Below are 24289 nucleotides of genomic sequence, written 5' to 3'. Positions count from 1 at the left end.
ACGACTTCTATTGAAAAATCATGCGCATGTGGTCAATTTAGATGATCCCGGCACGCGTTGCAATGCCACAATAACGCATGCGATTCCCGTTCCTGTTCCCGTTTCTCGATGTGTTTCGATAAGTAAATGTTTCAGATTCAAATTAATATAATATACAATTTCGAAAGAGACTTTGTATGTAAATATTGTTGGTTGGATAATGGTTGGGAACTTCGAAAACAAGTCAAAATTTCCATGACGACATGGGGACGGGGGGTGCCGGGGGAGCTGCCTGATTCTGATTTAATATATAATACATCCAATACATAATTTCAAAAGAGACTTTGTAAGTTTATAACTATAGTTGGTTGGAAATCGAAAACAAGTCAGTTTCTATGACGATTCGATTGGTTGAATATATATATATAGATATATTTCGATTCAAATAGATTTAATAAAAAAACAAATGAATATTTACTATTATATTCGCCATGTTTAAGCTGTTTATATTACAAATACTGAGCGAACTAGTACTTAATAATCAAATTAAATTACAGTAACGATAATTTGTCGGAAAAACGCAGGCGACGAACACATTTGAAATTGTTGCAATGCCACTCATTCCTGTTTTCCTGTTCCCGTTTTTGGCCGGTTTTTTTTACAGAAACCATCGCGGACATACACAATAACTCGCTTAAGTTTCATCGCAATGGGTTGAATGGTATGGGCTTCGCTCAGTATTTGTAATATAAACAGCTTAAACATGGCGAATCTAATAGTAAATATTAATTTGTTTATTTATTAAATTTATTTTAATCGAAAAAAATATAATATTCAACCAATTGAATTGTCGTCATAGAAACTTTATTTTGTTTACGAAGTTCCCTTACATCCATATACAATACATTGTACTTACATACTTATATACAAAGTCTCTTTCGAAATTACATACATATATATTAGATATATATATATATATATATATATATATATATATATATATATATATATATATATATATATATATATATATATATATATATATATATATATATATATTAAAAAGAGAATAGTCAGGGATGTCAGGGATTTTAGCAGCAAGCTAATAGAAAATACCATTAAGAATAACCGTAGCCTGAAAAAGTGCAAACAGGATCTTTTCTTAGGCAAAAACCAAATGATCGCAATCAGATCAGAGAGCGGAGTAATAATTAGGAATAGAGAAGAAATCATAGACAGAGTTTACACGTTCTATGCAAAACTATACGAGAACGACAACGGCCAATTCCCCGCTCTGGAATCGACACACGGCCAAAGGGTTCCTGCAGTATTGCCTAGCGAAGTAGAGGCCGCGCTAAAAACTGCAAAGAACGGTAAAACCCCAGGGGAAGATAATATTCCCATTGACTTACTAAAATGTGGCGGCCCCCCCCTAATTAATATCTTAGCTAGGCTTTTCAGCAAATGCATCCAGAACCAAGCTATACCAGAAGGATGGAATAACGCAACTATCATTTTAATACACAAAAAAGGCGACAAAAGCGATATCAAGAACTACCGACCCATTAGTCTACTTTCAGCGGTCTACAAGCTCTTCACGAAGGTTATTACAGAAAGGCTGAAGAATATCCTCGACGAGAACCAACCTATAGAGCAGGCAGGGTTTAGGGCAAATTTCAGCACAATGGACCACCTCCAAGTAGTTGGCGAACTAATCGAGCGCGCCAACGAATATCAACGGCCATTGTGCCTAGGTTTCGTCGATTATGAGAAAGCCTTCGATACAGTTAGTCATAATGCAGTACTTAACGCTCTAAAAACACAGGGAGTGCCGGAACCCTATGTGGGACTGTTAGCTGCAATATATAAGAATGCCACAGCTTCGGTTAAAATTTTTTCAGGTACAGATAGATTTAGCATAGGAAAAGGAGTAAGACAAGGAGATACAATCTCGCCCAAGTTATTCAATGCGGTGCTTGAGGGAGTTTTCAGGAAATTGGATTGGGATACAGCCGGAGTAAGCATCAATGGTCGCTTTTTGAGTCACCTTCGGTTCGCAGACGATATAGTTTTAGTAGCTCGTGATTCAGCTGACCTACTTATCAGACTAACACAGCTGGACAGGGAGAGTAGAAAAGTAGGATTAAAAATTAACGTAGATAAGACTAAACTAATGTTCAATAGTTATTGCATGCCTGATAGCATCCCCTTAGATGATAAACCAGTAGAAGTAGTAAATAATTATTTATATTTAGGTCAAATAATTGACATGTCTGGTAGTAAAAATGAAGAGATAAAGAGACGTATGAAATTAGGATGGAGTGCATTTGGACGGATGAATGCTATTTTTAAATCAAAAATGCCCCTCTGCCTGAAGAAAAGGATCTTTGATCAATGCGTTTTGCCAGTGATGACGTATGGATGTGAAACTTGGACACTGAACGCCAAGATGCTAAATAAAATCCAATGCACTCAAAGAAGTATGGAACGCTGTATGCTTGGCATAACGAGGAAAGACAGAAAGCGGAACACGTGGGTGAGAAATATGACAAGGGTAGTGGACATAGTGGATAGAGTGAAGAGACTGAAATGGCAATGGGCGGGTCACGTAGCTAGGAGGATGGACGAAAGGTGGACAAAAGAAGTGCTTGAATGGTACCCGAGAGAAGGCAAAAGAGTAAAAGGAAGACCGCAAGGAAGATGGGTGAACGAAATTAGGAAAATGTGCGGAATGAGATGTATATATGTATATATATATATATATGTATATATGTATATATATATATATATATATATATATATATATATATATATATATATATATATATGTATATATATGTATATATATATATATATATATATATATATATATATATATACATATATACATATATATACATATATACATATATACATATATATACATATATACATATATATATATATATATATATATATATATATATATATATATATATATTTCAAATATGTATAGGGATATACTACATATGGTTCATATGTATGTAGTATATCTTATACATTTAAAACCGTCCTAGAGAATTTGAAAAATATGCCTTGTTGAGATAAAATCACTGTATATATATGTATATGTTACAGTCCAAGTGTATATTTCGTTCGTTCATAAACATACTAGTGTGTTTATACACGAACCAATTTGGCCAGTAATAGTGTACACAAAAGATCAAATTGACCAACGAACTAGTTTGTTCATGCACAAACTAATAGGCATACGTTGCAGTATTCTCAATCGTTTGTACCACCCTCTATGTACATATGTATGCTTATCCTGGGTTGCAATATTTAAAGAAAATGGCGGAAACGGGTATTGTAGCAACGTTGTAATGTGGTTTACATTGAATTTCCCTTTTAAATACTTGTCGTTTTGACAACTCAATGGTTTTAACGACTCAAGTTTCATGGGTTACACGACAATTGGTGCAAGTCCAAAAGGTTCAACGACAAAATGTACCCGAAAATTAGTGCACTGACAAAATGTACCCGCGACAAAATGTTCACTAGACAAAATGTCCACGGAAATAATGTTCAATCGACAAAATGTTCAAAAATCCTAAATTTTTAATGGAAAAAGTAACTTTTTATTGAATTATATTTATCGATGTATATGGTACTTTTTATCGTATACATCGCGGATGTTATTAAATTAGTATAAATTACAGGTGTTCTCAACCGTACCAACATATTCTTATTTAAATTGAACAATTACATTTTAAGCGAATGTCATTGTGACTCATTGAATATCATTTTAAGATGTCATTGAATTAATTTAAATGTTAGGGGTTCTTAGCCGTATCCAATATTTACTTATTTAAATTGAAAAAAAAAAACTTTCTAAGCGTATGAACTGCAGATTACATTGAATTAGTTTATATGGTAGGCAGTAAATTATTCATTTGAAATAAAGAAAATTTTGGAGACGGTTGAGAAGCCCTGCCATAAAAATTAATTCAATGTAATCTGCAGTTCATACGCTTAGAAAGTTTTTTTTTTCAATTTAAATAAGTAAATATTGGATACGGTTGAGAACACCTGTCATTTATACAAATTTAATAACGCCCGCGATGTATACGATAAAAAGTACCAGTACAAGATACCATGTACATCGATAAATATAATACAATAAAAAGTTACTTTTTCGACTAAAATAGGAAAATTTAGGATTTTTGAACATTTTGTCGCTTGAACATTATTTCCGTGGACATTTTGTCGCGTGAACATTTTGTCGCGGGTACATTTTGTCAGTGCACTAATTTTCGGGTACATTTTGTCGTTGAACCTTTTGGACTTGCACCAATTGTCGCGTCCCCAGTTTCATGCGACACCTGGTGAGTCTGTTTGAAGAAAACTTTTGACCGTTAGCACTTAAACTAAAACCAATAGTTCGTGTATGAACAAACTGGTGTGCTCACGAAAGAAATGGAGTGAACACTTCGACTGTAAAATATACCACAAGTACGTATTTGGTATAGTACATATTGCAAATTATACATATGTATCTCACATTAGCTACATTATCTATATTATATTTTAACACTGTAATTTAACCAATTTTTTTTATATGATCAAATTTATAAAATTTAAGTATTTACTAGTATCCTGGTGTTTTATTAATTTACTTATTATACCAAAATTTCTATTGAAATATTACTTAATATTCACTGCATGTATGTACTTACGGGTCTACCTCACGGGCCCGAATGTGAAACACCCGAAAACGCAAATATCAGAAGGCAAAGATCGAAAATCGAAAGATCTTAAGTCGAAAGATCAAAAAAAAAGGATGCATGGTAAACAGTACATACTCACTTAATTTGCGCGAGCAGGATACAACAGGAACAAGACGAACAGGCTTTTCCTCCCGTAATCTGCGCGCGCACATTAATACGGGAGGAAAAACCCTGTTCCTCTTGTTCCTGTTGTATCCTGCTCGCGCAAATTAAGTGAGTATGTACCGTTTACCATGCGCCCTTTTTTATCTTTCGACTTAAGATCTTTCGGTTTTCGATCTTTGCCTTCTGATATTTGCGTTTTCGGCCGTTTCACATTCGGGCCCGTCACGGAGACCGGTACTTACATATGTACATATGTACTTAATTATTGACTAATTGGCTGTGTAAAGTTAAGTATATGTACGTCACACTTGCCACGTATCACACAATATTTAGATAAGTGGAAAAACTAACCAACTATACCTTAATCAAACCCTACTAGTGTTACACCGAATCCGTGAAATTGTCTATTACACGCATTCGGCAACAGAATTGCCGAATGCGTGAAAAATGCAAGCACGTTGCCCAGTTCACGGATTCAGCAAATTCTTTGGCGAATGCGTGACAGCAGCGCCCCGGTGTTGTTTTTTAGAACTGGACAGCGTGGACAAGTGTCAAAGTGCCAGCGGAATGAGGATGTTTAATTTACATATTATTATGTACTAGCTGTATTACCCGGCTTCGCTCAGTGTTTATAATATAAACCGCTTAAACATGACTAAGCTAATTTAATTAAAAAAAAAAAAAAATTTAAAAAAAATTTAAAAATTAAAAAAAAAAATAAAAAAAAAATCAAAAAAAAAAATTAAAAAAAAAATAAAAAAAAAATAAAAAAAAAATTAAAAAATTTTTTTTTAAAAAATCAAAAAAAAAAATCAAAATTTTTTTTTGCCTTCTAGGGCTTCGCCCTCGGCGCCCCCCTGAGCCTTTGCCTTCTAGGGCTTCGCCCCTCCACGCCCCATGAGCAATTGCCGTTTAGGGCTTCGCCCCCCTTAGTTAATGCCTTTTAGGGCTTCGCCCCTCCGCACCCCCATGATTAAATGCCGTCTAGGGCTTCGCCCCCCTTAGTTAATGCCTTTTAGGGCTTCGCCCCCCGCGCCCCCAAGATTAATTGCCGTTTAGGGCTTCGCCCCCCTTAGTTAATGCCTTTTAGGGCTTCGCCCCTCCGCGCCCCCATGATTAAATGCCGTCTAAGGCTTCGCCCCCATGATCAGTTGCCTTTTAGGGCTTCGCCCCCCGCGCCCCCAAGATTAATTGCCGTTTAGGGCTTCGCCCCCCTTAGTTAATGCCTTTTAGGGCTTCGCCCCTCCGCGCCCCCATGATTAAATGCCGTCTAAGGCTTCGCCCCCATGATCAGTTGCCTTTTAGGGCTTCGCCCCCCGCGCCCCCAAGATTAATTGCCGTTTAGGGCTTCGCCCCCCTTAGTTAATGCCTTTTAGGGCTTCGCCCCTCCGCGCCCCCATGATTAAATGCCGTCTAAGGCTTCGCCCCCATGATCAGTTGCCTTTTAGGGCTTCGCCCCTCCGCGCCCCCATGATTAATTGCCGTCTAGGGCTTCGCCCCCCTTAGTTAATGCCTATTAGGGCTTGCGCCCCATGAGGCTGGGCCCCCCGGGCCCCCTACGGGGCCCCACGGGGCTGCGCCCCTTGTGGCGCCCCCTTTTGAGCCCCATGGGGCTGCGCCCCATGAGGCTGGGCCCCCCGGGCCCCCTTCGGGGCCCCACGGGGCTGCGCCCCTTGTGGCGCCCCCTTTTGAGCCCCATGGGGCTACGCCCCATGAGGCTGGGCCCCCCGCGCCCCCTTCGGGGCTTCACGGGGCTGCGCCCCTTGTGGCACCCCCTTTTGAGCCCCATGGGGCTGCGCCCCATGAGGCTAGGCCCCCCGGGCCCCCACGGGGCTGCGCCCCTTGTGGCGCCCCCTTTTGAGCCCCATGGGGCTGCGCCCCATGAGGCTGGGCCCCCCGGGCCCCCTTCGGGGCCCCACTGGGCTGCGCCCCTTGTGGCGCCCCCTTTTGAGCCCCACGGGGCTGCGCCCCTTGTGGCGCCCCTGGCGGGGCCCCATGAAACTACTCGCCTTGCGCCCCCGCGGGGGTGAATCCATTGAATCGAAAAAAACAAATCGGCGCCCATGGATCGAAAAAAAAAAAATCGAATCACGTGTTCGATGACGTCACCGATCTACGGACGACGACGACGAAGACGACGACGACGAAGACGAAGACGACCAAGGATATTTACATACAAAGTCTCTTTCCAAATTATAGATTAGATAGAAGATAGACTAGCTGTATTACCCGGCTTCGCTCAGTGTTTATAATATAAACCGCTTAAACATGACTAAGCTAATTTAATTAAAAAAAAAAAAAAATTAAAAAAAAATTTAAAAATTAAAAAAAAAAATAAAAAAAAAATAAAAAAAAAATCAAAAAAAAAAATTAAAAAAAAAATAAAAAAAAAATTAAAAAAATTTTTTTTAAAAAATCAAAAAAAAAAATCAAAATTTTTTTTTGCCTTCTAGGGCTTCGCCCTCGGCGCCCCCCTGAGCCTTTGCCTTCTAGGGCTTCGCCCCTCCACGCCCCATGAGCAATTGCCGTTTAGGGCTTCGCCCCCCTTAGTTAATGCCTTTTAGGGCTTCGCCCCTCCGCACCCCCATGATTAAATGCCGTCTAGGGCTTCGCCCCCCTTAGTTAATGCCTTTTAGGGCTTCGCCCCCCGCGCCCCCAAGATTAATTGCCGTTTAGGGCTTCGCCCCCCTTAGTTAATGCCTTTTAGGGCTTCGCCCCTCCGCGCCCCCATGATTAAATGCCGTCTAAGGCTTCGCCCCCATGATCAGTTGCCTTTTAGGGCTTCGCCCCCCGCGCCCCCAAGATTAATTGCCGTTTAGGGCTTCGCCCCCCTTAGTTAATGCCTTTTAGGGCTTCGCCCCTCCGCGCCCCCATGATTAAATGCCGTCTAAGGCTTCGCCCCCATGATCAGTTGCCTTTTAGGGCTTCGCCCCCCGCGCCCCCAAGATTAATTGCCGTTTAGGGCTTCGCCCCCCTTAGTTAATGCCTTTTAGGGCTTCGCCCCTCCGCGCCCCCATGATTAAATGCCGTCTAAGGCTTCGCCCCCATGATCAGTTGCCTTTTAGGGCTTCGCCCCTCCGCGCCCCCATGATTAATTGCCGTCTAGGGCTTCGCCCCCCTTAGTTAATGCCTATTAGGGCTTGCGCCCCATGAGGCTGGGCCCCCCGGGCCCCCTTCGGGGCCCCACGGGGCTGCGCCCCTTGTGGCGCCCCCTTTTGAGCCCCATGGGGCTGCGCCCCATGAGGCTGGGCCCCCCGGGCCCCCTTCGGGGCCCCACGGGGCTGCGCCCCTTGTGGCGCCCCCTTTTGAGCCCCATGGGGCTGCGCCCCATGTGGCGCCCCCTTTTGAGCCCCATGGGGCTGCGCCCCATGAGGCTGGGCGCCCCATGAGGCTGGGCGCCCCCTTTTGAGCCCCATGGGGCTGCGCCCCATGAGGCTGGGCCCCCCGGGCCCCCTTCGGGGCCCCACGGGGCTGCGCCCCTTGTGGCGCCCCCTTTTGAGCCCCATGGGGCTGCGCCCCATGAGGCTGGGCCCCCCGGGCCCCCTTCGGGGCCCCACGGGGCTGCGCCCCTTGTGGCGCCCCCTTTTGAGCCCCATGGGGCTGCGCCCCATGAGGCTGGCCCCCCCGGGCCCCCTTCGGGGCCCCACGGGGCCCCACGGGGCTGCGCCCCTTGTGGCGCCCCCTTTTGAGCCCCATGGGGCTGCGCCCCATGAGGCTGGGCCCCCCCGGGGCCCCACGGGGCTGCGCCCCTTGTGGCGCCCCCTTTTGAGCCCCATGGGGCTGCGCCCCATGAGGCTGGGCCCCCCGGGCCCCCTTCGGGGCCCCACGGGGCTGCGCCCCTTGTGGCGCCCCCTTTTGAGCCTCATGGGGCTGCGCCCCATGAGGCTGGGCCCCCCGGGCCCCCTTCGGGGCCCCACGGGGCTGCGCCCCTTGTGGCGCCCCCTTTTGAGCCCCATGGGGCTGCGCCCCATGAGGCTGGGCCCCCCGGGCCCCCTTCGGGGCCCCACGGGGCTGCGCCCCTTGTGGCGCCCCCTTTTGAGCCCCATGGGGCTGCGCCCCATGTGGCGCCCCCTTTTGAGCCCCATGGGGCTGCGCCCCATGAGGCTGGGCGCCCCCTTTTGAGCCCCATGGGGCTGCGCCCCATGAGGCTGGGCCCCCCGGGCCCCCTTCGGGGCCCCACGGGGCTGCGCCCCTTGTGGCGCCCCCTTTTGAGCCCCATGGGGCTGCGCCCCATGAGGCTGGCCCCCCCGGGCCCCCTTCGGGGCCCCACGGGGCCCCACGGGGCTGCGCCCCTTGTGGCGCCCCCTTTTGAGCCCCATGGGGCTGCGCCCCATGAGGCTGGGCCCCCCCGGGGCCCCACGGGGCTGCGCCCCTTGTGGCGCCCCCTTTTGAGCCCCATGGGGCTGCGCCCCATGAGGCTGGGCCCCCCGGGCCCCCTTCGGGGCCCCACGGGGCTGCGCCCCTTGTGGCGCCCCCTTTTGAGCCTCATGGGGCTGCGCCCCATGAGGCTGGGCCCCCCGGGCCCCCTTCGGGGCCCCACGGGGCTGCGCCCCTTGTGGCACCCCCTTTTGAGCCCCATGGGGCTGCGCCCCATGAGGCTGGGCCCCACGGGGCTGCGCCCCTTGTGGCGCCCCCTTTTGATCCCCATGGGGCTGCGCCCCATGAGGCTGGGGCCCCACGGGGCTGCGCCCCTTGTGGCGCCCCTGGCGGGGCCCCATGAAGCTACTCGCCTTGCGCCCCCGCGGGGGTGAATCCATTGAAACGAAAAAAAAAATCGGCGCCCATGGATCGAAAAAAAAAAAAAATCGAATCACGTGTTCGATGACGTCACCGATCTACGGACGACGACGACGAAGACGACGAAGACGACGACGACGACGACCAAGGATATTTAGGGCTTCTGTCTAGGGCTTCGCCCCCCTTAGTTAATGCCTATTAGGGCTTGCGCCCCATGAGGCTGGGCCCCCCGGGCCCCCTTCGGGGCCCCACGGGGCTGCGCCCCTTGTGGCGCCCCCTTTTGAGCCCCATGGGGCTGCGCCCCATGAGGCTGGGCCCCCCGGGCCCCCTTCGGGGCCCCACGGGGCTGCGCCCCTTGTGGCGCCCCCTTTTGAGCCCCATGGGGCTGCGCCCCATGTGGCGCCCCCTTTTGAGCCCCATGGGGCTGCGCCCCATGAGGCTGGGCGCCCCATGAGGCTGGGCGCCCCCTTTTGAGCCCCATGGGGCTGCGCCCCATGAGGCTGGGCCCCCCGGGCCCCCTTCGGGGCCCCACGGGGCTGCGCCCCTTGTGGCGCCCCCTTTTGAGCCCCATGGGGCTGCGCCCCATGAGGCTGGGCCCCCCGGGCCCCCTTCGGGGCCCCACGGGGCTGCGCCCCTTGTGGCGCCCCCTTTTGAGCCCCATGGGGCTGCGCCCCATGAGGCTGGCCCCCCCGGGCCCCCTTCGGGGCCCCACGGGGCCCCACGGGGCTGCGCCCCTTGTGGCGCCCCCTTTTGAGCCCCATGGGGCTGCGCCCCATGAGGCTGGGCCCCCCCGGGGCCCCACGGGGCTGCGCCCCTTGTGGCGCCCCCTTTTGAGCCCCATGGGGCTGCGCCCCATGAGGCTGGGCCCCCCGGGCCCCCTTCGGGGCCCCACGGGGCTGCGCCCCTTGTGGCGCCCCCTTTTGAGCCTCATGGGGCTGCGCCCCATGAGGCTGGGCCCCCCGGGCCCCCTTCGGGGCCCCACGGGGCTGCGCCCCTTGTGGCGCCCCCTTTTGAGCCCCATGGGGCTGCGCCCCATGAGGCTGGGCCCCCCGGGCCCCCTTCGGGGCCCCACGGGGCTGCGCCCCTTGTGGCGCCCCCTTTTGAGCCCCATGGGGCTGCGCCCCATGTGGCGCCCCCTTTTGAGCCCCATGGGGCTGCGCCCCATGAGGCTGGGCGCCCCCTTTTGAGCCCCATGGGGCTGCGCCCCATGAGGCTGGGCCCCCCGGGCCCCCTTCGGGGCCCCACGGGGCTGCGCCCCTTGTGGCGCCCCCTTTTGAGCCCCATGGGGCTGCGCCCCATGAGGCTGGCCCCCCCGGGCCCCCTTCGGGGCCCCACGGGGCCCCACGGGGCTGCGCCCCTTGTGGCGCCCCCTTTTGAGCCCCATGGGGCTGCGCCCCATGAGGCTGGGCCCCCCCGGGGCCCCACGGGGCTGCGCCCCTTGTGGCGCCCCCTTTTGAGCCCCATGGGGCTGCGCCCCATGAGGCTGGGCCCCCCGGGCCCCCTTCGGGGCCCCACGGGGCTGCGCCCCTTGTGGCACCCCCTTTTGAGCCCCATGGGGCTGCGCCCCATGAGGCTGGGCCCCACGGGGCTGCGCCCCTTGTGGCGCCCCCTTTTGATCCCCATGGGGCTGCGCCCCATGAGGCTGGGGCCCCACGGGGCTGCGCCCCTTGTGGCGCCCCTGGCGGGGCCCCATGAAGCTACTCGCCTTGCGCCCCCGCGGGGGTGAATCCATTGAAACGAAAAAAAAAATCGGCGCCCATGGATCGAAAAAAAAAAAAAATCGAATCACGTGTTCGATGACGTCACCGATCTACGGACGACGACGACGAAGACGACGAAGACGACGACGACGACGACCAAGGATATTTACATACAAAGTCTCTTTCCAAATTATAGATTAGATAATATGACTACATACATATGTTTCGATCATCTCATATGACTTGTACATAAATTAATGCTATTTTAATATTAATTCATACAGACAAACACTCTTTGAAGTCTTTGAGAATGGGCTAAAAATGTACCGTAAATTTAAACAATAAGTCACTATTATATATTATATATTATATGATAAAAAGTAATGGCCACTAGAAATTATGATCGAAACATATGTATGTAAACATATGTACGAAACAAACATATGTAGTCATATTATACATAATAATATGTAAATTAAACATCCTTATTCAGCTGTCGGTTTGACACTTGGTTATAATATTACACGCTGTCCAGTTCACGCATTCGGCAAAGAATTTGCCGAATCCGTGAACTGGGCAACGTGCTTGCATTTTTCACGCATTCGGCAATTCTCTTGCCGAATGCGTGTAATAGACAATTTCACGGATTCGGTGTAACACATATACATTGATTTAATGATAATTGTTTTCTCGTGACAACTAATGCATACATACCATACAGCCAAAGTGCTCAAACGAGCATACCACTGGTATGCCGATCGTGTATATCGGGTGAAAGTGGCTACTGCATTAAAAGCAGGAAAACTGCTATGTGAAAATCTTATCAAAGCAGATTCGTTCCTCACAATTCCGATCCAATTTTCAATATAATTAATCAATTGAAATGACGTATAGATAACTCATAATACCTACTGTTTACTCACATAACCAGCGGCATTCTCAACGTGTTTTTGACTTCAAATCTATTCTTATTTTCAATGGTATCTATGACGACCATCAACGTGAGGTCAACAAGCGCAAATTAAAATACAGTTCAAGGAACTGACAAACTAAACATAGCGTTCCGAAATTGCCACGAAAGGCTAGCTAGTGTGTATACACAATTTTAAAATAGTTAATAATACATATGTATAGGTATAGAAATTTGGATGCCTTTCAAATTAATAATAACAAAGTGTATACCTACTAGTGTAATAAAATATGTATTGTTTGTACTTCAAAAAAATTACAATACAATACATAGAATAGTGACACAAAAATGAAAAATGGGTATAAACGAAATTCATTTCGGCTTGAGATTTTCAATATCTGTATGCTTTCAATGAACTTTCTTGTCACTTGATCATTTAATAAAAAAAGACCACATTTACCATCATTTAAATACTTTTGCCCTTCAACTGTATCGAGCTCGTGTTTTTGCCCTCAATTTGAAGTCAATAACTCCACGCTGTTATAATATATAATTTATATTTATAAATATAATCAATTCGCATAATCATCCGCATCAACTGACTGGTATTAAATTGATTGATGACGGTTTTCCTTGTCGTTAGGTTCACTTCACCCCTTCATTGAATCACCGTATGAATTTTATAATAATTTACTATGCGTTATTTGAATTATCTATCATTTGACTTCGAATGTATCCTTGGTGAAAGCGTCTCTTAAAGGTTTTTTTTCAAAATTGCAATTGTGTATATAAATATCTAGCAATTCTTATATTTTTGGCAAAAATAGAATTTTTTATTTGCAATTTTCCTAATTGAAATCGTGTTTTTTTATTTTATTTCAGCTATTGCTGGTATATTTACTATGTTTTCGAGCGTAGTATTCACATCGTCAGTCATCAACTTCTTGAGCGGTGATATATCTGATCTAAAGTAAGTGATACATTCTTGTAATTATTAATAACAAATTGTTGAGACCACGACGTTAAATCAAAACATTTTCCATTATTAATTTTATACATATAATTTTATACACATTTATGTATGTATGTATTTATATCTACATACGTAAACATCCGAAATCAAAGCTTTGTTTATATAACTTTCATGTGCGCTTTTCTCAAAATTGAAAGAGCTTTTCCATTTTGTTTATAAGACTTCATTTCATTTAAACGTTATTTCTCAGAAATCCAGTGTTTGTTTTATGTCATGAGCAAACGTAATATATCATATTTTCACACCTTTGTGCAATTTATTTTTCTTAATATTTATAAATTAAAATCAAAACCAAGGCCATTTGCACATGCATTATATAGGTATCTACTTATACATATTTTAGCTTGCTTAGAGTCTTATACTATAAATCTTGTGTAGAAAACTCGCTCTATATAATTAATTGATAATTATCAAAAATATTGAGTAAAAATAATTATCAAAAATATCTATATAATTAATTGATAATTATAAAACGGGTGCACCTCACGGGATCGAATTAGAAATGCACGAAAAACCAAATATTGGAAGGCAAAGATCGAAAATCGAAAGATCAAAAAAAAGCCTGTTCCTCTTGTATCCTGCTCGCGCAAATTAAGTGAGGATGTACGTGAGTATGTACCGTTTACCATGCACCCTTTTTTTGATCTTTCGATTTTCGATCTTTGCCTTTCGATATTTGGTTTTTCGTGCATTTCTAATTCGATCCCGTGGGGTAGACCCGTTTTAAACTACCCACTATACAAATCACTATACAAATTTCAAACATTTTTATTTATCGTATAACTAAAGTCTTTCATTACATAGGTATGTATATAGCAACTGTATTCTTTGAATGATGATAATAGTAATTATTAACATTTAATTCACATATACATACATATGTATGTATATCATCATTATCATCTACAGCCATTCGCCATCCACTGCTGGATGATGGCCTATCCAATACGATTCCACTCGTCCCTGTTTTGCGCAACTCCATACATTTCCCTAATTTCGTCCACCCATCTTCCCTGCGGTTTTCCTTTTACCCTTATGTATTCTCTCGGGTACCATTCTAGCACTTCTTTTGTCCACCTTTTGTCCATTGTTCTAGCCACGTGGCCCGCCTGTTGCCATTTCAATTTTTCCCACTCTATCCACAACCCTTGTCACACTTCTCACCCACGTATTCCGTTTCCTGTCTTTCCATGTTATATGTACGTTCAATACTTCTTTCAGTGCATATGACTTTGTGTAGCAACTTGGCGTTCAATGTCCAAGTTTCACATACATACGTCATCACTGGCAAAGCACATTGATCGAAGATCAATTTCTTCGGGCAAAGTGTCATTTTTGATTTAAAAAACGCATTCATTCGTCCAAATGCACTCCATCCTAATTTCATACATCTCTTTATTTCCTCTTCTTTACTCCCGGACATATCTATTATATAACCTCAATATAAATAATTATTTACTACTTCTACTATTTTATCATCTAATGAAATGCTATCAGGCATGCAATAACTATTGAACATTAGTTTGGTCTTATCTACGTTCATTATTATTAATCCATGTACATACATACATATATAAATAGTTAGAAATATTACATCTATTAAATGTGTCCCTTTTGTTCATTTATTCATGTAAAATTTATTTTAAAATAATTCGATATGATAAAAATACACTTGAATGAAAATGAATCTTGATTATGTTGTTTCAGCATTACTCAGCTTCTCAGCTTCTTCACCTTCTACGAAAGTGAATTTATTAACTCGATTCATTCTACATGTGTTCATATCAGTTTCCTTCTATTAAATTCGCCACTCGTGCATGTTTCCATTGACCGTCTGTTAAATATTGAAAACTTTTTTTTTTTCATTTTATTTTAGAAAAGTGAAACAAAGTAACTTTACTGAATATAAATATTTAAATTAAAACGTTATTATTAAACAGTAATAGTTTTCATTAAAAAAAAATTGCGTTACGAAAAACGCACATGTAAAGCTTTATTTTACAACGTGACTCATTAATTAGCTAAAATGGTATCAAATGAATGTAACATTATAATATTGATAAAATGCATTTTTTTACTTACAGAGATGCACTGTTCTTATTCGTACTGCTGACTGATGTTTCGAAGGCTTCTCTTCTTGCCCGTTTAGCTTTGGCCGCTGAAAGTCGGGGCGAAGTACGCGAGAGTATAGGACGCGGAGTTGAATTATTGGGTCCACCGTGTACGTTAGACTCACTTGTTGAAGCGTTACTGGTAGGCGTTGGAATGCTATCTGGTGTGCCACGATTGGTTGCGCTATCCTGGTTCGCTTGCGTGTCTGTCATCGTCAACTATATCATTTTCATGACTCTGTATCCAGCGTGTCTGTCACTCGTATCCGAGGTAACATTATAAATTACCGGTAAATACTTTTGCTATTATTTTGCGTTCAAAGTTAATGTTTGTTGTGCTTGTTAGTTTTCCAACGCGTCCAAGAACGGCGAAGGCACTGGAGCAAGATTATTAAGAGCACTACATGCTGTTGAAGAAGAGCAAAAACCAAATCCGGCTGTACAACAAGTAAAACTAATTATGTCTGCTGGCTTGCTCTTGGTTCATTTACATAGGTAAATTATTCTGAACCTTTTATATACGTTTTTTTAAATATAAATACTGTATGAAGTTGTATTTTTAAATATAAACGAAGACGATAAATGCTATTTTCAGAGAAATAAAAATAATGCATACAAAATATGCAGTACAATGCTTTCGTATATACTATGAATACAAGAATTTTAACCTTAACCTTACTATTGATTTGTATTTGTATTCAAAGTCATAAATATAAGATTCATATGTATGTATGTTAGTGTTCTAGTGTATCTTCTGTTGACATTTGACTCCTAATTGTATTACTCGCGTATTCACGATACTAGCCTCCTTTGAAGTTACTATCGTGAATATCTATAAGTTTTGCTACCGTTATTTTCCAAATAATGTATTCTTTGAGTGGGGATAATAGTGTTTTATGTACGGATTTTGCCTTAAAAACATTCAGTCTGACTTTGACATCGCAGCTGTAGTTGCTGTTTTTTTAGTGTAATAACAGAACGATCACTAAATTTTCTTTTCGGAACCAAGTTTTTTTATTATTTACTTTAAATCCTGTCATTTCTTATTATATGTATTTTGATATTTATTTAATTTACTATCATACTGAAGTTTTGACATTCTTATAATTTCAGTCGGTGGTCTTTAAAACCTGATTCTGACCATGTACCTGGAGGATCTTTTGTCGATCATAGCATGACATTGAACAGAACAGATGATACAATATTTCATCCTTTTATGAAGTAAGTATAGTTAAAATATACAATATTGGATGACTACATATACAAATATGTGTATATATAAAAATAATAATATGTAATATCATCATGTTAATTTTTAGGTGGTTGACTGTTAGTGTTGAACATTTTGTCATTTTGATCCTTGTTTGCGCATTGGCGGCGAAGTTTATGTTTTTCGAAGACTCTATTGATCTAGCAAGACGATTAAATCTCCCTGTCAAAATTACAATTCATCCTGATAATAAAGCAGACACCACCATGAATTCATCTTCTACTCCCATCATACAACAAGTAGCTAATATCCAGATAAACGGGACTGGAAAATCTAAAAAGCCAATATTTGAGCTGTCTGATTTTGAATCTGAAGATAAAGAAACCCAAACAGACAGTGATAATAATGAGGTGCATACAGTAGAAAAAATAAATATAATTGATAATGATCTGCCACCACGCTCGGAAAGTGAATGCCTTGAAGTGTACAAATCAGAAAAGGGTGCTCAAGCTCTTTCTGATGACGAAATTGTACTGATGGTCAATAAAAGTCACATACCTCTTTACAAGCTAGAAGGCGTTTTGGGTGATCCTTGTAGAGGAGTTAAACTGAGAAGACTTGTTCTTGGACAAAAAGCAGGCTTAACAAATGCTCTCGAAGAATTGCCCTATCTCCATTACGATTACGCGAAGGTAACAGATATTGTATTTAAATGATGTTTTTGTCATTGAGCATTGATAATTTTATATGCATATTTAATTTATAATTTTGTTAGGTTTTAAATACTTGCTGTGAAAATGTGATTGGATTTGTCGGAATACCTGTCGGTTTTGCTGGTCCTTTAATCGTCAATGGCGAGTCATATATGGTTCCAATGGCTACCACAGAAGGTGCATTAGTAGCGTCTACAAATCGTGGTGCGAAAGCTTTGAGTGCTAAAGGTATCACCTCAGTGGTGGAAGATGTCGGCATGACCCGAGCTCCCGTTGTGAGTTTTCCAAGCGTAGTAAGAGCAAGGTATTACTCATTTTTAACTAGAATTTGGTGTCCCTAAAATCAAGTATATTATACACATACATTATTATTTTTAATTGGTTTTCAGTGAGGCTCGGCAATGGATCGAAACCAAAGAAAATTATGAAAAAATTAAGGAAGCATTTGATGCTACTAGTCGCTTTGCTAGACTTCAAGAAATTCACATTGCAATGGATGGACCTCAATTGTACATCCGATTTAGAGCTACGACTGGAGATGCAATGGGCATGAATATGGTCTCCAAAGGAGCCGAAATGGCTTTACGTTTCATTAAACAATTTTTCCTTGATATGGATATTATTAGTTTATCTGGAAATTACTGTTCAGATAAAAAACCGGCAGCAATAAATTGGTAAGATTAAATTTATTCTTTTTAATAATCAAATTTATTATTTCATCTGTAAATCGAAATAAAAAAATTAATGTTTCTTTTATTCTAGGATTAAAGGTCGAGGAAAACGAGTTGTTTGCGAATCAATGGTCGATAAAGAGACGCTGCAAAAAATATTTAAGACTGATGCCAAAACACTAGTCCGTTGTAATAAATTAAAAAATTTATCTGGATCTGCATTAGCAGGAACAATCGGTATACTAATATTCAATATTAATCTGACCAATTTTCAGTGTATCATATTAGGGTAACTTTATTGTTTTTCGTTCGTTCTGTAAACCGTATCTTTTTTTTTTGTTTCCATTTCTTTATTGTGCGTATGGGATTGCGTCAGATATAAATTATTATTTTCAACCGCATTCAATGTTTAATCTTTTCCAATTTTTTTTTATTTCCAGGAGGAAATAATGCTCATGCCGCTAACATGGTCACTGCAATATTTATAGCAACAGGACAAGACCCAGCACAAAACGTCACTAGCAGTAATTGCAGCACAAGCATGGAACCAGTGGGACCCAATGGAGAAGATTTGTACATGACATGTACCATGCCGTCTCTGGAAGTAGGCACTGTCGGTTAGTGCTATAAACAAAAGCTTTCAAAATACATTAATATTTGCTACTATTTTTATTTAATTTTAATACTCATTATTGTTTTTAGGTGGTGGCACAATATTACCAGGTCAAGGAGCTTGTTTAGAGATGTTAGGTTTGAAAGGTGCTCATATAGCACATCCCGGAGACAATAGTATGAAATTAGCACAAGTAATATGTGGAACCGTTCTAGCTGGTGAACTCAGTTTAATGGCTGCTTTGGTCAACAATGATCTTGTACGCAGTCACATGCGACATAATAGGTAAGTTTCCTATATTCGTGTATATGTACGTACATATTTGTTGCTATATTGGATGATTTTAATTTTTAGATCGTCAGCAACCATAGGATTAAATAGCAGTCCGGTCAACAACACTCAACAAAGACGGATATCGCTCGCACCACCAAATGTCCACTTAAACAATATGTGATAAACTTAAACTAACACACGCGTTCTTTGTAATGTACATATTTAATTAGTATTTATTACCTCACTGCAAACGCGTGGGCAAACGTGGTTGTAATGTTACCGACATTTTGTTTGTTATCTATATAAATTCGTTGACGACCGCGACACTCCAATGATCTTATCTAGGTGCATGTTGTTGATAATAATAGCTGGATAGAGTAGAAGTTAGACGGGAATAAATGTGTTTATTAAAATTTGGAGGTGATAGCTCTTATTTTATTATGTCGGTGTGTTGATGATGGATAGTAAGTAATAAATATAATTATGTATATGATAGTCAAATTTTGTGTTTTGATATATGTTGTATATTGTATATGCTATATTGCGTCAAATGTTTGAAACAATACACACATATTGCAATTTTTCGGTCTTCCATTAGTGAGTACATCGGCATTAAATTATAAAAAAATGAACAGTCTAAGTATTAATTTAATTTAATATTTAAGAATGTATTTATACTTAACTTGGTGCAATATGAAATGATCGTACAAATGTACGTATATATTTATATATGTATGTATTTATTGTTCAAATTCTTATGGATATTTTTTATTTAAAATAAAATATTTTTACGTGCAATAATCACAAAATGTATGACTTTGAAAATAAACAAAAAGTGTAAATCGTAACTGCCATTGAATTCCTAAAAAAAAGTACTAGTTTTAAAAAAAAAAAATGAAGGTGACTTAATAGCTTTTAAAAGGTTTATAAATTTAATAAAGGATTAATGTATAGTAATTACATATAAGATGCGTTACTCAGTTGCAAATATTTATTCGCATTGTTATTCATAGTCAAATTTAAATTTCAACAAAAATTATACTGTTGTTGTGTTTAGATCTATTGCAAAATGCATGCATATGTAATAAATAGATAAGAACAGTTGTTTTGGTGTGCTAATTTTTCATTCTACTTAGTTTAAATTTGTTATCAAAGTATACATATAAAAATGTATATTTTATTTGTAATATGCCTTATAATTAACAATATGCGAAACAATCATTAAATTAAGATTTCCATCTAATATCCAGAATTGTAAATAAAATTATCATGCCAGTCAAAATTATTTTACTTGGTAGCCCTCTAAACCGGAAAAAATGGACAAAGAGCATGTTTTATTCACGTGCACACAATAAACATACACATTACAATCCATATGAAAAACATTAAATTGAATAATACAATATTTGAATATATAAAAACAAAAAATTATGATCACAGATTTTTTTACACGTACGGATTAGAGATTGAAATCCAAATTTGAGATTACATTTTTTCATAGGTCTCCGCATGCTTACACGCTATGCAGGTGTGTGTAAACGTATCATCATCGTCATTAAATGTTTCAGGGCCATAGGTATGAACATGAGATGCTCCTTTTGTTTTATCAAATAAACTACTTCTCACGTTCATCCGCAACTCTTTCAATTGTTTGGAATACTTTTTCGCCTTTGTAACATCCTTCTTTTCTTCTCGGGCGTCTTTTTCAGCCAATAAAGCTTCTTTACTCCCCCACACTTCGATCGCTCTCTCCTCTATTTGAATGTGCAGATAGAGCTTCATGGATCCCCACCGACTGTTGTGAGGGTTTTTTCTCACGATGCATTTCAACAATGGTTCTCGTTTTTCAATATCGCAATCCTTCAATAAATATTCATTTTTAGCTTCCGTTTTTGTAATTAGAGAATGCTTGTCTTCATTATCTCTGAAATTTACATCGAATTTTTTAAATTTTTAAATTATCTTACTACAATAAAGTACAATAGCTAGTACTAAACCTGCAGTTGTCGCACGCAGAGTAGTCGAAGGTTTCGAACAAATACGACGTGGGAAACTCTTCATTGCACTCAATGCATATAGGTTGTTCCGCTCGTTCTATAATAGGACCCGGTTTCGTAACAATATTAGGTTTAGCTATTTCTTCTGTACGATGTTCTTCAATAAGAAAACCACCACCACTATCAATATACTTTGTACCTTGAACTTTAATGATTACTTGTTCAACGGTACCAGTATCGCTGAAAAGACAATTAGTTTCTTACATTCAAATTGGATTTCTTGTGAAGATTTAAATAAGTAAGTATAATCATACATTTTTGCTGATGGATGAGCTATCAACTTTGCTTCTTTCAACATTAGTGCTTTCAACCTATTTCTCTCAATTCTGGCTTTTTGAGCCGTACTAAGTTCTGCCTGTGTTTTTATAACATCCATTATTTACGCCTAAAATTTGTAAGAAATATTAAAATTAGCATAAAAATGTACATTATACAGAAGTCCAAACTTTCAATGATAAGTCAACTTTCAAAGGGCGGGCAGGAATTTTTATTCTATATTTGGTGTTTTCGCTAAAATCAAAAACAATATTGTGAAGAATGCCAAATGTTTAAAAGTCATCTATGGAGTTAAATTTTTTCCCCTCTTTCTATGGACCATAAATAGCTAATCATATACATATGTACATACATAACCCACTTTTAATGGAAAACTCTTGTTTCTTCGTGTAAATCAGCGGTCCCATATTTTTAATAAATAAACCAGAATTGTCAAAACTAGCTCATCATAACAATCCATCACGAATTAGTACAATGATCAGGAAACCCGAAGTTCAAAGGTATTCGTTAACTATGATGAGTTGTCTTAACATTTATCAAGCCTTTGCATACAAATGAATGCTACTTTTATTTTTTACGAATTAGATCCTTTCCTTCTAGTATTGTCACACACCCAATTCTGGTTAATGTTTTATGCGAATTTCTGGATTTTGTGGAAAAATTGCAAAATTTAATGCTATATACCAAATACATATTTTTCGTCAGATACAGTCTGATGAAAGAAAAATCGTTTGCAAGCGAAGAAGAGGTTAGTAAAAAGTAACAATATTAAATCTCAAGAGGTCGATTAATGAGTATTGTTTTCTTTAACTAAACTACTGGATAATAAACCAACTATTTTAAAAATTTCCTGTGTGCGAATTTAATAATCCTTTTTATCATAGAGAAGTACAAGCTTTAACTAGGATTATTACATTTATATAATTTGTTTGGGTTTTTTGTAATTGTATATACATAGGTATGTATACAGAATGTTACTGAAGTAAATATCCATTATTTTCTTTGAGGCCATTTGAAGTCTATTAAATAAACCACAAACACTTCAACATCGTCTGAAAGACAATATTTGAGGAGCCATCGATACCATTGATCCTGTAAAAGAAGCCGTGGTGATAAATGACATAAAACAAACCCTAAGATATAAAAAAGATTTTCGATGGTCACTAATAAAATATTAAATAAATTATTTAAGAAAAACTTCAGGTCATTGCGTTAGGTTAACCTTTACATATTTCTAATTTGAAATTTTGTATTCATTGCTTAAGTAAAATAAAGCAAAATATCTAACCTTTTTCATAAAAAGAATTATCAAATATTTGAAATAAATTCGAAGAATTGTCTGAAATTTGAATTACTAAAAATGTATTGAAGAAACGCTTGACAGCAATTCGCGTCAAATGAACGAGTTCAATCATAACGTAAAATTACCAATATACGACCATACATTCTGAACAAGAAATTACAAATAGCTGGTCATTTTATGTGGTTCGGTGATAACTAGTCAAATGTGAACCGGTCACAGGACAACCGGTCGCTCTAGATCGGTCACACGTAATTACCCGTCACACTAAAACTGGTCACACCCTAAAATCGGTCAACCAGTTTTCTCATGACCAGTTTTAGGGTGTGACCAGTTTTAGTGTGACGGGTGATCACGTGTGACGGATCTAGAGCGACCAGTTGTCCTGTGACTGGTTCAAAAATGACTAGTAGTCCGTTTACCTTTTATATATTTTAAAAATCAGGGACGTCATGGATATTTGCCTCCTCCCCAGATATGGCAAGGCCATGAAATTTAATGAAATTCTATGAATCTTAATAAAATTGATTATTTGTTATTAATAAAGGGGGGGACATTTTTTTTGCGGAGGATCCCGTTTTTGAGTCATGGGAAATATGGTCGCCCTATATAAAATACAAACATAAATCAGGCAACACGCAATATGCCCCCCCCCCCTTATTTGGGATAAACGGAAATGACGTCTCTGAAAATTAAAAAAATATTTAGTGGTCTGATACATTTTGAAAAACTATAAAAATAGCAAGCACTTTTGAAATTAGCATTTTGGAAGATTTTAATTTTATGAATTCAATAGTTACAATAATAAAAAGAAGAGAGGAAGGCAGACGTGGGATTACCTCACGCGTCCAATAGGGCCGGGCCGCACCGTGCAACTTTGTCGGCCAACTAGTTGCGCGACACGAAAAAAATTTATGGAAATGTGTGCGACAAACAAGTTGACGGGTGTAGCATGTCCCATCTACCTGCATGCATTGGTATGGTTGCCCTCAAGCATAGATATATAATACACATAGATCCGCCCTCACGCTTTATACTGGTCTCCCTTTTCGCGCATGCAAAATACATGGCGCATGCACAGTTTCTCTCAGTAGGTAGGTAGGTACAGCGCACGGTGCGACCCAGCCCATAGAGTTTATTTGACGCACGAGGTAATCCCACATCTGCCTTTTATTGAATAGCATCGCAATCTGGTGATTGTGGAACTTGTAGCGTAAGCACCATTTTATGTGTGAGCAAGATCGCGTTTTAGGGAGAAAAACCGATATTAGTTAACGTTTTGTTACCTATGTATGTAAGGACTAGCTAGCGACTGCCGATAAAGTACATATGTAAGTACGTAGCTGACAAACTCTACGAGTCGTAAACAACGTGTTCCGCGAGTATCAAAAGGTTGCGTGGCTCTGGAATACTCACGTGATGTGGGCGAATCTAGCTCACGGCATCGAAAAAGCAATATCGGAAGGCAAAGATCGAAAATCGAAAGATCTTAAGTCGAAAGATCAAAAAAAAAAGAAGGGTGCATGGCAAACGGTACTATGTATATACATATAATATATATATACCAGTGGCATGCGGTGAAATTATCTCTCTTTATATCATACAACGTTTTTTAATGTGCGCGCGCAGGATACGGGAGGAAAAGCCTGTTCCTCTTGTTCCTGTTGTATCCTGCTCGCGCAAATTAAGTGAGGATGTACGACGGGGGGAAAGAGAGTTTTATACTAACCGTTTTTCATATGTATGAATGGTAAACGAACATTTTCGACTTTTTTACGGTCGCCCGATGCGGGCATATGTGAATTTTGTTTTTGGGATTTATGTAGTCGTTCAAT

General features: G+C 41.3%; 2 protein-coding genes across 6 annotated transcripts in view; one reads left to right on the top strand and one right to left on the bottom strand.

Annotated features, from left to right (window-relative positions):
* Hmgcr (HMG coenzyme A reductase) overlaps window positions 1–20099 on the top strand; it is a 66692-nt gene extending 46593 nt beyond the window's left edge. For both annotated transcript variants that reach the window (XM_077430691.1, XM_077430701.1), the window contains exons 3-13: window positions 13080–13167; window positions 15315–15612; window positions 15688–15836; window positions 16455–16562; window positions 16661–17243; window positions 17327–17568; window positions 17654–17938; window positions 18027–18172; window positions 18376–18552; window positions 18638–18833; window positions 18903–20099. In XM_077430691.1, coding sequence (XP_077286817.1) covers window positions 13080–13167; window positions 15315–15612; window positions 15688–15836; window positions 16455–16562; window positions 16661–17243; window positions 17327–17568; window positions 17654–17938; window positions 18027–18172; window positions 18376–18552; window positions 18638–18833; window positions 18903–19002 — 2372 coding nt within the window. In that variant the 3' untranslated portion in view covers window positions 19003–20099. The remainder of the gene's footprint in view (window positions 1–13079; window positions 13168–15314; window positions 15613–15687; window positions 15837–16454; window positions 16563–16660; window positions 17244–17326; window positions 17569–17653; window positions 17939–18026; window positions 18173–18375; window positions 18553–18637; window positions 18834–18902) is intronic.
* On the bottom strand, window positions 19334–22574 carry Xpac (DNA repair protein complementing XP-A cells homolog Xpac). 4 transcript variants are annotated; one of them, XM_077430885.1, is made up of 6 exons: window positions 22443–22567; window positions 22069–22246; window positions 21516–21797; window positions 21133–21263; window positions 20819–21058; window positions 19340–20745 (listed from the first exon to the last, which is right to left on the bottom strand). In XM_077430885.1, the coding sequence occupies exons 4-6, from the start codon at window positions 21252–21254 to the stop codon at window positions 20307–20309; spliced, it is 801 nt and encodes a 266-aa protein (XP_077287011.1). In that variant the 5' UTR covers window positions 21255–21263; window positions 21516–21797; window positions 22069–22246; window positions 22443–22567; the 3' UTR covers window positions 19340–20306. The 4 variants fall into 4 exon arrangements, with proteins under 4 accessions (XP_077286997.1, XP_077287011.1, XP_077287019.1 ...); XM_077430871.1 differs by lacking the exons at window positions 21516–21797; window positions 22069–22246 and having other exon boundaries at window positions 19334–20745; window positions 22443–22574; XM_077430893.1 differs by lacking the exon at window positions 22443–22567 and having other exon boundaries at window positions 21516–22246.
* Between the last annotated feature and the right edge of the window lie 1715 nt (window positions 22575–24289).

Source organism: Arctopsyche grandis, chromosome 1 (genome assembly GCF_051622035.1).
Source record: "Arctopsyche grandis isolate Sample6627 chromosome 1, ASM5162203v2, whole genome shotgun sequence".
NCBI classification, from domain to species: domain Eukaryota; kingdom Metazoa; phylum Arthropoda; class Insecta; order Trichoptera; family Hydropsychidae; genus Arctopsyche; species Arctopsyche grandis.
The sequence above is the reverse complement of the archived record's forward strand: the minus strand, read 5'-3'. Positions and strand labels throughout refer to the sequence as shown.